The 17,075-nt window shown below is 41.5% G+C and overlaps 1 protein-coding gene across 1 annotated transcript; it reads left to right on the top strand.

Moving 5' to 3' along the window:
* The first annotated feature begins 116 nt into the window (after positions 1-116).
* Positions 117-13,566, top strand: LOC117516996 (carbohydrate sulfotransferase 10-like). The gene is made up of 6 exons (XM_034177895.1): positions 117-216; positions 8,246-8,400; positions 8,480-8,580; positions 8,909-9,134; positions 9,285-9,390; positions 12,999-13,566. The coding sequence occupies exons 2-6, from the start codon at positions 8,295-8,297 to the stop codon at positions 13,549-13,551; spliced, it is 1,092 nt and encodes a 363-aa protein (XP_034033786.1). The 5' UTR covers positions 117-216; positions 8,246-8,294; the 3' UTR covers positions 13,552-13,566.
* The last annotated feature ends 3,509 nt before the right edge of the window (positions 13,567-17,075 follow it).

Raw genomic sequence — 17,075 nt, 5'->3', positions numbered from 1 at the left:
CACAGGTCAGTGGTGAATTTTGACAACTTGAGGATCCCTCCTGTGCGTTTTACCGTTATTTATTTTTGGCCAGTTGCAAAGGTGCGTTGTAACCGTCCTGCCGGTAGGGGGAGGTACTGATTTATTTGCAGAGAGGTAGAATAAGCTAGATGCTAGTAACTGGCTTCATCGACTTGTTCAGAGTTTGTGCTTGGAGGGTTGGTGTAATTCACTAAGGTAAGATAAATACTGTGGTAACATTTCTGGTAAACATTAACGGGGCTAACGGAACTCGTTATTTAATCTGGTCACTGGGAGGGAGGTGTGGCTAAAGCCTGTTGGCTAAACCGTTATCACCTTAAACTCGCAAAATGAATCAAACCAATGTTTTTCCATCTACATCGTGTTATTTGTGGCATTTACAGTGGATATTTCAAGCTTTATTATGTACACAGAACTTGAGATAATCAAATAATAGGTCGATTTTGCCACATTAATGGTTTGGTGTACATAATATTCGAGCTTCCTCACCAAAAACCTTGAAAGTACGGCCGTGGATATTAACGGTAATCGTATGTTTCTCTCTCCCCCCCCGTGTTTATACATAAGTGTGTGTGTGTGTGTATATATATATATATATGTATATATATATATATATATATATACACAGTGAGGAAAATAAGTATTTGAACACCCTGCGATTTTGCAAGTTCTCCCACTTACAAATCATGGAGGGTTCTGAAATTTTCATTTTAGGTGCATGTCCACTGTGAGAGACAATCTAAAAAAAAAAAAAAAATCCGGAAATCACAAATGTATGATTTTTTTTTTTTTTTTTGAATAATTTATTTGTATGTTACTCCTGCAAATAAGTATTTGAACACCTACAAACCAGCAAGAATTCTGGCTCACACAGACCTGTTCATTTTTCTTTAAGAAGCCCTCTTATTCTGCACTCTTTACCTGTATTAATTGCACCTGTTTGAACTTGTTACCTGTATAAAAGACACCTGTTCACACACTCAGTCAATCACATCCAACCTGTCCACCATAGCTAAGACCAAAAAGCTGTCTAAGGGCACCAGGGACAAAATTGTAGACCTGCACATGGCTGGGATGAACTACAGGACAACAGGCAAGCAGCTTGGTAGAAGACAACTGTTATGATTATTTATTAGAAAGTGGAAGAAACACAAGATGACTGTCAATCTCCCTCGGTCTGGTATTCCATGCAAGATCTCACTTTGTGGGTAAGGATGATTCTGAGAAAGCTCAGAACTACACAGGAGGACCTGGTCAATGCCTTGAAGAGAACTGGGACCACAGTCACAAAGATTACATCAGTAACACGTGATGCTGTCATGGTTTAAAATCCTGCGGGGCAGCAAGGTCCCCCTGCTCAAGCCAGCACATGTCCAGGCCAGTTTGAAGTTCAGCAGTGACCATCTGGATGATCCAGAGGAGGCATGGGAGAAGGTCTTGTGGTCAGATGAGATCAGAATAGAGCTTTTTGGAATCAACTCCACTTACCATGTTTAGAGGATGAGAACAACCCCAAGAAAACCATCCCAACCGTGAAGCATGGGGGTGGAAACATCATACTCTGGGGGTGCTCTTCTGCAAAGGGGACAGGACGACTGCACCGTATTGAAGGGAGGATGGATGGGGTCATGTATTGTGAGATTTTGGCAAACAACCTCCTTCCCTCAGTAAGAACATTGAAGATGGGTCGTGGCTGGGTCTTCCAGCATGACAATGATCCCAAACACACAGCCAGGGCAACTAAGGAGGGGCTCCGTAAGAAGCATTTCAAGGTCCTGGAGTGGCCTGGCCAGTCTCCAGACCTGAACTCAATAGAAAATCTTTGGAGGGAGCTGAAACTCCAAACCTGAAAGATCTAGAGAAGATCTGTATGGAGGAGTAGACCAAAATCCCTGCTGCAGTGTGTGAAAACTTGGTCAAGAACTACAGGAAATGTCTGACCTCTGTAATTGCAAACAAAGGCTACTGTACCAAACATTAACATTGATTTTCACAGGTGTTCAAATACTTATTTGCAGCAGTAACATACAAATAAATGATTAAAAAAATCATACATTGTGATTTCCAGATATATTTTTTTTTTTTAGATCATGTCTCTCACAGTGGACATGCACCTAAGATGAAAATTTCAGACCCTTCCATGATTTCTAAGTGGGAGAACTTGCAAAACCACAGGGTGTTCAAATACTTATTTTCTTCACTGTATATATATATATATATATATATACACACACGCACGTTATAACATTTAAGTATGTGTTTGTAGGTTATTATTCCAACAGTGACGTGCAGTGGTGGGCAGATCTATCCAAATATAATCTTGATACCAACGTTGGTATTGATCGATACCAGTGTAATGATTTCGATACTTTAGTTTCAGTTTCCTGTATGCACTGCCGCACTCGTGTGCTAAAGGGGAGAGGTTTTGTTTTATTTTTGTATTGAATTTACTTAACACACATTCTACTTCTTTTATAACATTTGTTGTTGGATGGTAATTTTGTACACGTTTTTTTTATTTAAGAGAAAAATCCAGAAGTGCAATGGAAAAGTTTTATTTTTGTACAGTCACGCCGGAGTTTCGGATCATTGATGTTTCCGGATCACTGCTGTAATATTTGCGCCACCGTTTCTCGTAATCAGCACGAATAAGCTAATACTTGGTACCAATTGAAAGACTGATGTTTTGTCTACAAACGACCACAAGCTCGACCGGATCCAGCCATTCTTGTGATCAGCAGAGGAATCAAAACATCCTGGTCTCGGTGGTGTGCGCGCGTTTTCTGACTCACTCATTCCTACAAGTGTGAAAGTGACGATCTCTGTTAAGTAGCAAAGGTGAGTTAGCCATTCAGTGTCATTGGTTCTAGAGTGGGAAAATACTTATTTGGGTATTTGTCTTGCTGTTTAATTGCTGCACGTATTTATCTCTGACGCGAAAATTTGCCGGTTGTGGATCACTGAAGCAGCAGCCTCGTGTCAGTATTTGTGAGCCATGTGTACTTTGGGGGTCATCTCAACCTCACGAATGGGCATGAATGTGGGGGCTTTTACTTTTTAATTCGGGAGAAATCTCACTTCCACACATTTAAAACCCTCCTTTGCGCTCCATCTCTAACAATATAAAGTGCGAAATGATAGCAAGTTGGGGCATTTGTGCTATCCTGACCCACTTCGTTGAGTTAAAAGCTTAAGGGGAGATGTCAAAATCCAAGAATGTTTATTACCACAGATCTTATTTTATCTTCATTTATTAAGGAATGCTACCCAATTTGAGTAAACACGTAATTTTTTGCTCGTAAAAAGTATAACAGTGCCTTTCGAAACTAAGTAAATTCTCATTTAATAAGTATAATTTATATCATTTTGTGTTCAAAACATTCTGGGGCACAGTGTGTATCATTCTACATTAGAAGGGCTCCAGCCAGATGCCAGGAATGCCCCCAAAGTGACACAGAGTGTCATGATCCATTTCCGGCAAATATTTGCACCACACATAATGTGGCTTTACACTTTAAGTAAAAGGGCTACCCCATCCTGACTTCTTCAGCGAGATAACATCCAAATACCCAATACAACAATACCCAATAAAGAACATTCACTTGCTTACTTACTTACTTACTTAATGTGATGTTGCACTGTAGACATTGGTAGGTGATGCCCAACTGGCTGAGGAGCTGAATAACTTCTTCGGCCGCTTCAAGGTTTAGTCACCAAATGTTGATACTTTACATCCACTAGCCCCCAGCAGCCACATCCACATGGTGGAAACACATGAGGTGAAGGGCACACTGTGGACAGTGAACCTGAGGAAAGCTGCTGGACCAGATGGCATGACTGGGGGGTGCTGAGGAACTGTGCAGATCAACTGGCTGATGTTTTCACTGAGATAATCAAGAATCAGGTCTAGTGGCTGTCGATATGGTGTGCAGAGAACAACCTGATCCTCAACACCTTTAATACCAAAGAACTATAATCATAGACTTCAGGAGAAATAAACCAGTCAACCAGCCAATCTGCATAAATGGAGAATATATGGAGAGAGTCTCAGCCTTCAGGTTCCTGTGCACCTACATCAAGGAGGACATGACCTGGACACCAAACAGCACTGCGCTCCTCAACAGAGACTGCCCTTCCTGAGACTTCTCAGGAAGAACATACGAGGTCTGTTAGAAAAGTATCCGAACTTATTATTTTTTTCAAAAACCATATGGATTTGAATCACATGTGATTGCGTCAGCCAAGCTTGAACCCTCGTGCGCATGCGTGAGTTTTTTCATGCCTGTCGGTTGCTTCATTCACCTGTGAGCAGGCTTTGAGTGAGGTGTGGTCTACCCCTCTCGTCTATTTTTTATTGCGAATAAATGTCTGAACGATTTGGATCTTTGCTGCATCAATTTTTTTCCAGAAACTGTAAGAGACCTCCAGGTGGACACCGTTCTAAAAATTAATATGGCTTTCAGGGACGATTTTATGGGGATTAAACAGATTAAGGAGTGTTACTGCCCCTTTAAGGACGGCCCACAACTGCTGACAGTGCAGCGCGCTCCCAGCGCCGATGGACAGGCTGACACCCCGCACAAACAACCAGATCATTTCCAACGTGAAAGCTTTGTTGGTCTGACTTTCACAAAAAGGCAGAAGATGTGGACATCAGCACTTTTTCCGGCACGTTCCGCCGTTATAGGAGTTTTTTTTTCATGGAAAAAGAAGCCGAGGGACGCGCCACCGTGCCGCTCTTGACGCGGCACAAAACCACCTCGGTGGTCTCTCAGGACGGCTTTCAGACGGATTCCGGTTGCTTTTCTGTTGTGTGAATATCCGAGAAATTGAGCTTGAGCTGGACAAGCCCCAATATGTCCTGTGAGGCTTCATCACGGCGTTTCTTTGCGCCGAGTGGCTGCACCACGACACGCCAAACTCCTCCGCACATCTGTCTTAATGTGCCGAAAAAGTGCTGATGTCCACATCTTTTCACAATTCCTGTGCTAGTCAGAGGACATACCGGATCAAGACAGCGTCCAGTTTAGAAATGAACGGCACATTTCACTGTTAAAGGAGTTTTGTCATGGAAAGAGGAACAAAGGCGGAGGAATTCCGCGCGTCGCGGCGGAGCTGCATGGCGAAAAGCAACGCCGTGATGAAGCCTCACAGGACATGTTCTGGCATGTCCAGCTCATGCACAATCACAATCGGATATTCACACAACTGGAAAGCAACCGGAATCTGTCTGAAATCCACCTTCGTGCCGTCCCGTGAGACCAACACCGAGGTGGTTTTGTCCCGCGTAATGAACGGCTCCGTGGCGCGTCCCTCGGCTTCTTTTTCCGTGGAAAAAAAAAACTCCTATAACGGTGGAATGTGCCGGAAAAAGTGCTGATGTCCACATCTTCTGCCTTTTTGTGAAAGTCAGACCAACAAAGCTTTCACGTTGGAAATGATCTGGTTGTTTGTGCGGGGTGTCAGCCTGTCCATCGGCGTGCGCTCTCAGCAGTTGTGGGCCATCCTTAAAGGGGCAGTAACACTCCTTAATCTGTTTAATCCCCATAAAATCGTCCCTGAAAGCCATATTAATTTTTAGAACGGTGTCCACCTGGAGGTCTCTTACAGTTTCTGGAAAAAAAATTGATGCAGCAAAGATCCAAATCGTTCAGACATTTATTTGCAATAAAAAATAGACGAGAGGGGTAGACCACATCTCACTCAAAGCCTGCTCACAGGCGAATGAAGCAACCGACAGGCATGAAAAAACTCACGCATGCGCACGAGGGTTCAAGCTTGTCTGACGCAATCACACGTGATTCAAATCCATATGGTTTTTGAAAAAAATAATAAGGTCAGATACTTTTCTAACAGACCTCGTAGTGTCAGAGAGGCTGTTGCTGTCTTTCTACCAGTGCTCCATCGAATCAATCCTGAACTGTGGCATTACACTGGTTCACCAGCTGTGCTGCTGCTAAGAGTAAAGTACTCCAGAGGGTCATCAACATTGCTCAAAAACTCACTGGTTGCCCTCTCCCCTCTGAGGCCATTTACAGCACCCACTGCCTCAGGAGAGCTCACAGCAGCCTCAGAGACTCATCCCACTCTGGTGATCACATATGAACCGTTACTTACCCCCAGGGAGATGCTTCAGAGCCATCATGTCCAAAAATAACGGACTGGAAAACAGTTTTTACCCTAGAGCATGTCATTGCACTGAATACTGCACAAACCTGAAAATACTTGAACACTCAATACAGATGTGCAGTATTTTTTAGTGTAAATTATATAGTTTTTAAATTTAATTTAACCTTTATTTAACCAGGTCAGTCCCATTGAGATCAAGATCTCTTTTGCAAGGGAGACCTGGGCAATGAGAAAGTTTCCAATTCACCTAACCTGCATGTCTTTAAATCGGAGCACCTGGAGGAAACCCACGCAGACACGGGGAGAACATGCAAACTCCACACAGAAAGGCCACAGGTGGGAATCAATCCCATAACCTTCTTGCTGTGAGGCAACAGTGCTAACCACTAAGAAACTGTGCTGCTGCTAACTTTTTATTCTTAACTTGTATTGTCTGTTATCTGTTCTTATTTGTTACTTATCTTTAACGTTTTTTAGACAGAACTAAATATGAGTCTAAGCTTCTCTGTACTTGTGCCATGACAAAGATATTCTGAGTTGTCTTGTGAATTATGTTTATTTTCTATTAACTGTCATTGTCTTTTGCATTATGCTATTTATATTTTTAGATTTATCATTTCGTCCGCGCATTTTTTTTTTTCTTGTCTGTTGATATTTTGCTACGTGTGGTTGTTGGTTCCTTGTATTTGCTTGAACGTATGGCACCGCTGCATACTTGCCTTGGCCACCAGAGGGCGTTTCGCGCAGTAAAGTTCTTGAGTGCTTGTTGTCGTTACCAAAAATGTGCTGGGTGAACATTATAAGAACCGCTGCTGCATACGAGGGAAAGGCTGAGGATAGCGATAAGCATACATGCAAACAAGTTGTGGCGACACCGTCGAGGAGCGCAAGAAACTTAATGAAGCGTTTCCAAAAGATGGCCAGGCGCACACGTTACGTCAGACAGGAACGAGCGTTTAAAAAAATGTAACTTTATTTGCATCTTATAATGTGTTTTTAAAATAATAAAAGGTTAACTTTCTACATGCAAATTTTTTAGGGAGAATGAACAGAGTAATTTCATAACTGCCTGTTCTTACTGTGCACATGACAATAAAAAACTCTTAACTCTTAATCATTTAGTCATAATAACAGTTTCCAGAAGACAGAAGAAGAAATAAAATACACCATGTTATCCAGGATATAATACATTTAAATACTGTATGAACAATGTCATTTATTACTGCAAGTAAACAAATTTATTTAAACCGACCCTGTTCAAGAATTTATCTGTGCAATTACATGATGAGTCAAACCTTGGAATCAAATTTTAACACATGGCCAAAATAATAAATACAGCATCTGTATTTATTGATTGTGGGGAGGTGATGGTCTAGTGGTTAAGCACTGGGAGACCAGAGGATCCTGGGTTCAAACCCCAGCCTGACCAGAAAATCACTAAGGGCCCTTGGGCAAGGACCTTAATCCACTAGTTGCTCCCAGTGTGTAGTGAGCGCCTTGTATGGCAGCACCCCCACATCAGGGTAAATGTGAGGCATTATTGTAAAGTGCTTTGAGCGTCTGATGCAGATGGAAAAGTGCTATATAAATGCAGTCCATTTAGCATCTCTGAATACCAGGGATGCACCGATACCACTTTTTTCCAGACTGAGTACGAGTACATACATTTGAGTACTCATCGATACAGAAGCTTCTTTTTTATTTTTTTGTAATGTCCAATGGTATTGAGTGCTTTCTTGTGTACGCCTGGTTTCAGTGCGGAAGGGTTCCGGTTCCAACCCCACCCCTGCCACATTTCTCCATGTAATGTGGAGTTGCGCCAGGAAGGGCCCCCGGTGTAAAATTTGTGCCAAATCAACATGCAGATCCACTTCGGATTTGCTGTGGCAACCCCGAGTGAAAAATAAGGGAGCAACCGAAGGGTCTTACTATCAGTATTGAATTTGAAATTCTAGTATTGTGACTAATTTTTCAAAATGGCATTTCTCACAAACAGCACATTCATCAAAAGTGAACGTGGCCCTCTGAGGTCTGATTGCTAACTTTGCTTTAATATGATTAGGTCAGCTAATTAATTCAGTTCTGCTGTTTACAGGTCAGTCTGCATCCAGGCGAGAATTCTGTGTTTCCATGGCTGTTGGCTGATGCGCAAAACTATGCGGCAACACTGGCTGCTCCTTGGGGCTTGCGGCTGGGTGCTGTTCATCCTGATGTTTGTCAGCAAATTCATCAGTTTCAGAGCTGCAGATGGTAATGTGTCATTACTTATGCTAATGACTACATACAGTTTATGATGAAGTGGACGTAATCAGCCCTCTTTGTGTTTTAGAATATGTAGAGAGCAGTGGCGCTCAGAGCTGGACGGTGTTGGGAACTAAATGGGTTCGGCCCACTCGTGTGTCCAAGCTGGCTTTAAATCCATCACATCAGGTGAAGGATTTCATGAATAAACTATTAATTAATGTTGTGTGTTTACTTTCCACTACTAGTGCCTCAATTTCAATGGCAGTTCTACTTTTCTACCACAAGGTGGTGTGCTCAAGCCTGGTTTGAAGTGGGCTTAAATTTAAACACATTTTCAAAGTATAAGTAAAAATTGCTGAAAAATGTTTAGATTCAGGGTTTATGCACATGTCAGTTCAGAGGGTTGAGGTGCTTTTCACTGTCAAGTAAGTTGATTTCACAGGAGAACTGAAGCTGAAGTGGCTTGAATCAGGTTTTTTGTGTCATATTAAAACCAGTTGTGTTTGTGTGTCAGCCCTCAGCGATCCATTCCGCAGCAGATTGGCACTCAGTCTCTGAGAAGCGGATCGAGCAGCTTTCCACGATATGTAAGAACAGCACCCTCAGGCATTTGACTCGTGTCTCCATCAGCAAGTTTGTCCTGGACCGTATATTTGTCTGTGACAAACACAAGATCTTGTTCTGCCAGACGCCCAAAGTGGGCAACACACAGTGGAAAAAGGTCCTCATTGTACTCAACGGTAAGTACAAATTCACAAAGCACATCGTATTTCATCACAGATGCTTAAATGCTGTAACATGAAAGTCTGACAGGAATGTGCTAGAAATTAAAACAACAGTGATGCAGACAACTATATGCACGTCTATATTCATGATGTGTTGAATGTCAGGAGTGTTCTCCACTGTGGAAGAGATCCCAGAGAACCTTGTTCATGATCACGAAAAAAACGGCCTGCCACGTCTCTCATCATTCACTCCGCAGGAAGTTACGCACAGGTTAGTATCGACCCAGAAAGAATGTGCTTCAAATAAATGAAAAAAATGTACAAATATGCCCGTGGCATTTCATCTCTTATGTGTGGTTTTTCCATCCTGGATTGGCCGAGGCCCAAATGACTAACAGCTGCCAACGGTTGCCCTGCAAGGTACAGGTGGACACAACAGTAAGGTCCTTAAGTAGTTGGATAGTAGGTAGGCTTCCCTTCCGCAATTTGAAATAGTTAACTGAAAATACACTTGATGTAAACAAAGGTATTTGGGGGGTGCTCAAAGATCGCAACTTTTTTTTTTACACTAGCATGAGGTGGTTTTTCAGGTGATTTGAAAAATAATTATTTCTCAAAACTGAAATGAAAACGTGTCTGCAATTATAGGTCCCATTAGGTACAGAAAAGGTCACATGACATTCTGCAACCTGGAATCAGAAATGGTTGGGACAGAATGGACGATGCAAATAAATTAAAAATAAAAACTGCAGTAGTTCTTAACATTTTTAACATATTTCATTGCAGACAGTATGTTTTGTGTGGTCAACTTCATTTCATTTGTTAAAATATTCAATTCCTACATTCACACCTGGAACACCTTTTGAAAAAACAACAGGTGATTGTAATCATGGTTTGGTACAACAAATGTGTGAGAAAATTATTGAGATGTTTAGAAACAGTGTTCCTCAAATAAAGTTTAGAAGGGATTTGTGTATTTCTGCCTCTACAGTGCATAATATCCTTAAATGATTGAAGGAATATGGAGGAATGTCAGTACGTAAAGGGCAAAGATACAGGCCCAAGCTCAACACCTGTGATCTTCGATCCCTTGGACGTTACTACATCATCAACTGTCATTCATCAACAAGGTTGGGTAGGATTACTTTGAAATGTAATCCAAAAGTAATCAGATTACAAGTAATCCAAATGTATGTATACGCAACAAAAATATAAATGCAACACTTTTGGTTTTGCTCCCATTTTGTATGAGATGAACTCAAAGATCTAAAACTTTTTCCACATACACAATATCACCATTTCCCTCAAATATTGTTCACAAACCAGTCTAAATCTGTGATAGTGAGCACTTCTCCTTTGCTGAGATAATCCATCCCACCTCACAGGTGTGCCATATCAAGATGCTGATTAGACACCATGATTAGTGCACAGGTGTGCCTTAGACTGCCCACAATAAAAGGCCACTCTGAAAGGTGCAGTTTTGTTTTATTTGGGGGGGGGGATACCAGTCAGTATCTGGTGTGACCACCATTTGCCTCATGCAGTGCAACACATCTCCTTCGCATAGAGTTGATCAGGTTGTCAATTGTGGCCTGTGGAATGTTGGTCCACTCCTCTTCATTGGCTGTGCGAAGTTGCAACGACGAACTGGAGTCAGGTCGAGACCCCGATGAGGACGACGAGCATGCAGATGAGCTTCCCTGAGACAGTTTCTGACAGTTTGTGCAGAAAGTCTTTGGTTATGCAAACCGATTGTTTCAGCAGCTGTCCGAGTGGCTGGTCTGATGACGAACTTGGAGGTGAACATGCTGGATGTGGAGGTCCTGGGCTGGTGTGGTTACACGTGGTCTGCGGTTGTGAGGCTGGTTGGATGTACTGCCAAATTCTCTGAAACGCCTTTGGAGACGGCTTATGGTAGAGAAATGAACATTCAATACACGAGCAACAGCTCTGGTTGACATTCCTGCTGTCAGCATGCCAATTGCACGCTCCCTCAAATCTTGCGACATCTGTGGCATTGTGCTGTGTGATAAAACTGCACCTTTCAGAGTGGCCTTTTATTGTGGGCAGTCTAAGGCACACGTGCACTAATCATGGTGTCTAATCAGCATCTTGGTATGGCACACCTGTGAGGTGGGATGGATTATCTCAGCAAAGAAGTGCTCACTATCACAGATTTAGACTGGTTTGTGAACAATATTTGAGGGAAATGGTGATATTGTGTATGTGGAAAAAGTTTTAGATCTTTGAGTTCATCTCATACAAAATGGGAGCAAAACCAAAAGTGTTGCATTTATATTTTTGTTGAGTGTACATACATGCGTATTCTTTCAAAGTAATCCTACTCAACCTTGTTCAGCAATAGCTGATGACTTTGGAGAAACTTTTATCAGGCACTACAGTGCGGCGATAGATTCACAAATGCCACTTAGAACTACAGTATATTGTACAAAATGAAGCCTTATTGCTTAAAAATATTGCTTAGCTTTTGTGCAAATCTGTAAAGGAAACGAAGCTAGTGGCAATTTCTGTAATTTTGCTTCTGTACACCACCACAGTGGAGAAGAAATAAAAATCAGGAGGCGCTTATAGTGTGTATACAGAAGCGTGTTACATTCACTGGATAAAAAAAAACAATTAGACCCCTGATTTTGTTCCTGTAATTAAGAGATCAGGGGTCTAATTCTTTATTTTTAACCAGTGAATGCAATATGCTTCCGACAGTTCTCAAAATATGGTACGCGAGCTCCCTCTGGTGGTACGCCGTCAACCAAACAAACTAATTTTTTATAGTGTAATTAAGCCAGCTGCTTTATTTCAATTAAGGTTAAGGATAACTCAACAAATTTTCATTGAATCAATACAACCAAAGGGAGCAGACCATTCATAATGAAGGATTTAACAGCTTTACTGCCTCGACACTTAAACAACACCGATCTGACACCGCTCTCTGCTGAAAGAGAAGCGAAATGGAGCAATGCTTCATAATAGTGGGACTCTGCTAATACACACTTCAGATAACGAGCTGCAAATCAGTTTCTGCTGTAACAGACAAACTTGACAGAGTGCAGTTATAAACTGGCAAAAATCTCCCACATGCGTGTAGGCCTGTTATGTTACGTGGACAAGGGCCGTCCGTCATTGTCGATGCACATAGGCGCACGTCAGTTCGTTATTCTCAAACCTTTAACACACAGTCCTGGATGTCACAGGCGGTCCATGACAAATGCAAAAACACTTTAAGCCATCAACTTCAATTTAAACATATCTAAATCATAGTAATCCATGCTGCTTTCTCCTAGTTTGAGCTGCTGTGTTGTAACTAAGATCCCACAATGCAGTGGATGAGTCAAGATGTGCAAAATGCTCCATGCTAACCTAGTTTCTTCGAACACTTTAATTCTTCCAGGGAGTTTTTCCTCACCACTGTTGCCAATGTGCTTGCACATGGGATGGTGTGTAAGGTTAGACCTTAGCCTTGTGAAGGGCTTTGGAGTGACTATGTTGTGATTTGGCACTATATAAATAAATTGAGTTTAATTAAATCATTTTAATTCCAGTTGTAATGGCGGTACTTGGAAAGCCAAATAGTTTCTAAGGTGGTACTCATTGTAAAAAGATTGAGAACCACTGGTGTAGACTTTTAGTTTTAATGGAAGGGTTTACCAAAAAATGTTGAATTAAAGGTCTAAATTTATTTTGTTTTTGCCACTAGATGAAGCACTAGTGCCAAACTTCATCACGTAAGCAAAGCTTTGCTCCTCAGCCACTCCTCCTCAACCCTACCTCCTCTTTACTGATATCAACGTTTCATAACATTTGTAAGATTGCATTGACATCTGGTGTGACTCACCAATTACTTCCTGTGTGTCTCAACAGATTGAACACCTATTTTAAATTTTTCATTGTGAGAGATCCATTTGAGCGCCTGATTTCTGCATTCAAAGACAAGTTTATAAAGAACCCACGCTTTGAGCCTTGGTATAAGCATGACATAGCTCCAGCCATTATCCGTAAGTACCGCAAGAGCCACCGCGACAGCGACAACACCGCCTCTGGACTGCACTTTGAGGACTTTGTCCGGTACTTGGGTGACATGGAAGGCCGCAGTCGTATGGACCGCCAGTTTGGCGACAACATCATCCACTGGGTTACTTACACAGAGTTATGCGCACCGTGTGAAATCCAGTACAGCGTGGTGGGTCACCATGAGACACTGGAGCAAGACGCCCCCCACATCCTCAGAGCAGCAGGCATCGATCAGTTGGTGTCCTATCCGGCCATTCCTCCAGGCATCACCCGCTACAACAGGTCCAAGGTGGAGCACTACTTCTCAGGCATCAGCAAGCGGGACATCAGGCATCTTTACGCTCGGTACCAGGGTGACTTCCTCATGTTTGGTTACCCAAGTCCTGAATTTCTACTGAACTAAGTGGGCACTCCTTACTAAAAAAAAAAAAAAAAAAAAAAAAAAAGCCTTGTTTTTATGTAAAATCCTCAGTGTATTTGGTTTACTTAGATAAAGGTGGCTTTCAGACAGCAACTCTGCAGTATATGTGTACTGTAACTTTGTTTTTTTACATATATGTTGGAATAACTCGCCAATTGACACAATGACATGCACTGTTGTGTCATATTTGTATTTAAAGCTACAGTGTGTCAGATTCAGTGTCACCTAGTAGTGAGTTTACAGAATGCATTATGCTATCACCAGGAATGATGCTGTCTCCCTTTGTGTTTCCCTTCTTTGGTGATGGGGATTCATGTTCCCTTGCCTTCTCTCATGATAAGCAATATGTATGATCCTCCATTTAAACAAAATGAGGGTTGTCAAACTTGTTAGCCTGCACTAGCAACTAGCAAACAGTATACAGGGGAGCGGCCTCTGATTTCTGTACTTCTTTTCTTCAGTCTTATGGCTGTGTTCCATAATGCAAAAGGCAGCGTCAGTATGTCCCTTTTGAGCTACTGTATCAAGATGGTGATGCAACATGGCTGCCTCTGTGAGGGGGGCTCGCCCTCTGTAGATATAAATGACTCATTCTAAGTTCATGATAACACATTGATCTGTTGTTGGTGGTAAATATGCACTAAAGAACAGATGGTTATGAATGTTATATTCCATTACTGCTAATAATTAGGGCCCCTAAATCCTGCACACTCTAACTTTAATATTGTGATTATACTGAATATGCTGAGAATGTGCTGCTGCAAGAGCTGGGATGGAAAATCAGTGGTGGACAACATTTAGCAATTAACAGTGTCCACAATGAGACTCATCAGTGATTAAAGCTGCAGAATTTTGCGTTTTGTTCCATTTCCAAGAAGATTGAAAGTGTAAAATTGAAGCAGAGCTGAGAGAAGGGATGATGTTTTCTCATATTAAAAGTTTGTGTTTCTGTCAAGTCAGTAACACACACACAGACAGACAGGCTCCTTAAACTGTACTGTAGCTGTTGAACTGGAAAGATCACCTGTTACAATGTTGTACTTTTATCACTCCAGTGTTTTATCCCTCATAAGATAACCGCTGACATTTGGGCAAAGAGGGAGAATGGATGCAATATGACATAGAGGAGTCAAAATTTGATCAAACACTGGAATTTTTTTCTTTTTTTAATATTAAAATATTTTTTACTTCCATGTTTACATTTTGCACAAGAGATTTGCTTTGTCCAGGGCGTGTAAAAACGTCTTGTGAAAATCAGTGAGTCCAAGTTCATGAAATCATTTTGTGTCCTGCAGCTGAGACTGTTTTTCAAACCCATTCTGCTTTTTTAGGCCTTGACAAATGATATCAACTGTTTTGACCTCATTTGTTCAGTTAATGATGCAGGATCACATGGATGGAAACCAGCACTGAACTTGAAAGGATTATAAAAATACAAAACAAGAAATGTACTGTGTAAATGTCCAACATGAAATCCCAACATGCATTTCTCTTACATGTTACTACTGTTTATAATATGAACTTGTGGCACAAACAGTGTTAATTGTGAGACTGTTGCCTCCTTTTTGATGGTTTTTCTTAACTGAAGGAGTACACTAATGTTAATAAAGTTCATGTGAAATAAAAGCTGCGTTCACTAGTTACATCACACGTGTGTTGACACAGTTTTGTTTACTGAGCACAGATTATCGAGTGTAACTATTGAATAAAATATAAATAAATTAAGTTTTCATGAATAGCAGTATCTTCAACAACCTCACGGGACTCAAGTCACCACATACAGTGATATGAAGGTTTGTGCACTGCTGAGCTTTACATGTTTGAATTTTTTTATGATGTAAAAAGAAAAAAATCTCAAATGATGCCCTTTGAAGTCACAGTGAAAAGTAATAATCATCAGTTAAAAGAAATTTAAAAAATTTAAAGCCCAAAATGATGGTGTACATAAGTATGTGCACACTTTAGTGTACATCACACTGTTTGTATTAAGTGTAAATTAAGTCAAAGACATAATTAGTATCTTGGAAATGTTTATGTATCCATCCCGACTTGTCTGAAAAAAAATTGGATGTAAAAGTGAATATGTGTTGTACTAAAGGGTGCACTTACTTATGCACGCCATCTTTTTGGCTTTTATATTTGTATTTCTTTTAATTCATGATGTAGAGATTACTTTTCACTGAGTTTAAATGCCATCGTAGAAATTTTAATGTCTTAAAAAATTCTAACTGCAGATGGTAACGTGTCTTTACTTATGCTAATGACTACATACAGTTTATGATGAAGTGGACGTAATCAGCCCTCTTTGTGTTTTAGAACATGTAGAGAGCAGTGGCGCTCAGAGCTGGACGGTGTTGGGAACTAAATAGGTGTGTCCTCGTGTGTCCAAGCTGGCTTTAAATTCATCACATCAGGTGAAGGATTTCATGAATAAACTATTAATCCTTTTCCTCCCAGGCAAAATTTTATATATATATATATATACACTCAACAAAAATATAAACGCAACACTTTTGGTTTTGCTCCCATTTTGTATGACATGAACTGAGATCTAAAACTTTTTCCACATACACAATATCACCATTTCCCTCAAATACTGTTCACAAACCAGTCTAAATCTGTGATAGTGAGCACTTCTCCTTTGCTGAGATAATCCATCCCACTTCACAGGTGTGCCATATCAAGATGCTGATTAGACACCATGATTAGTGCACAGGTGTGCCTTAGACTGCCCACAATAAAAGGCCACTCTGAAAGGTGCAGTTTTATCAAACAGCACAATGCCACAGGTCGCAAGATTTGAGGGAGCGTGCAGTTGGCATGCTGACAGCAGGAATGTCAACCAGAACTTGCTCGTGTATTGAATGTTCATTTCTCTACCATAAGCCATCTCCAAAGGCGTTTCAGAGAATTTGGCAGTACATCCAACCAGCCTCACAATCGCAGACCACGTGTAACCACACCAGCCCAGGACCTCCACATCCAGCATGTTCACCTCCAAGATCGTCTGAGACCAGCCACTCGGACAGCTGCTGAAACAATCGGTTTGCATAACCAAAGAATTTCTGCAAAAACTGTCAGAAACCGTCTCAGGGAAGCTCATCTGCATGCTCGTCGTCCTCATCGGGGTCTCGACCTGACTCCAGTCTGTCGTCGTAATTGACTTGAGTGGGCAAATGCTCACATTCGCTGGCATTTGGCACGTTGGAGAGGTGTTCACAGATGAATCCCGGTTCACACTGTTCAGGGCAGATGGCAGACAGCGTGTGTGGCGTCGTGTGGGTGAGCGGTTTTCTGATGTCAATGTTGTGGATCGAGTGGCCCATGGTGGCGGTGGGGTTATGGTATGGGCAGGCGTCTGTTATGGACGAAGAACACAGGTGCATTTTATTGATGGCATTTTGAATGCACAGAGATACCGTGACGAGATCCTGAGGCCCATTGTTGTGCCATACATCCAAGAACATCACCTCATGTTGCAGCAGGATAATGCACGGCCCCAAGTT

The sequence above is a fragment of the Thalassophryne amazonica genome, chromosome 1, assembly GCF_902500255.1.
Source record: "Thalassophryne amazonica chromosome 1, fThaAma1.1, whole genome shotgun sequence".
Classification (NCBI taxonomy): domain Eukaryota; kingdom Metazoa; phylum Chordata; class Actinopteri; order Batrachoidiformes; family Batrachoididae; genus Thalassophryne; species Thalassophryne amazonica.
Note: the sequence above shows the minus strand (reverse complement) of the source record. Positions and strands in the feature narration are given on the sequence as shown.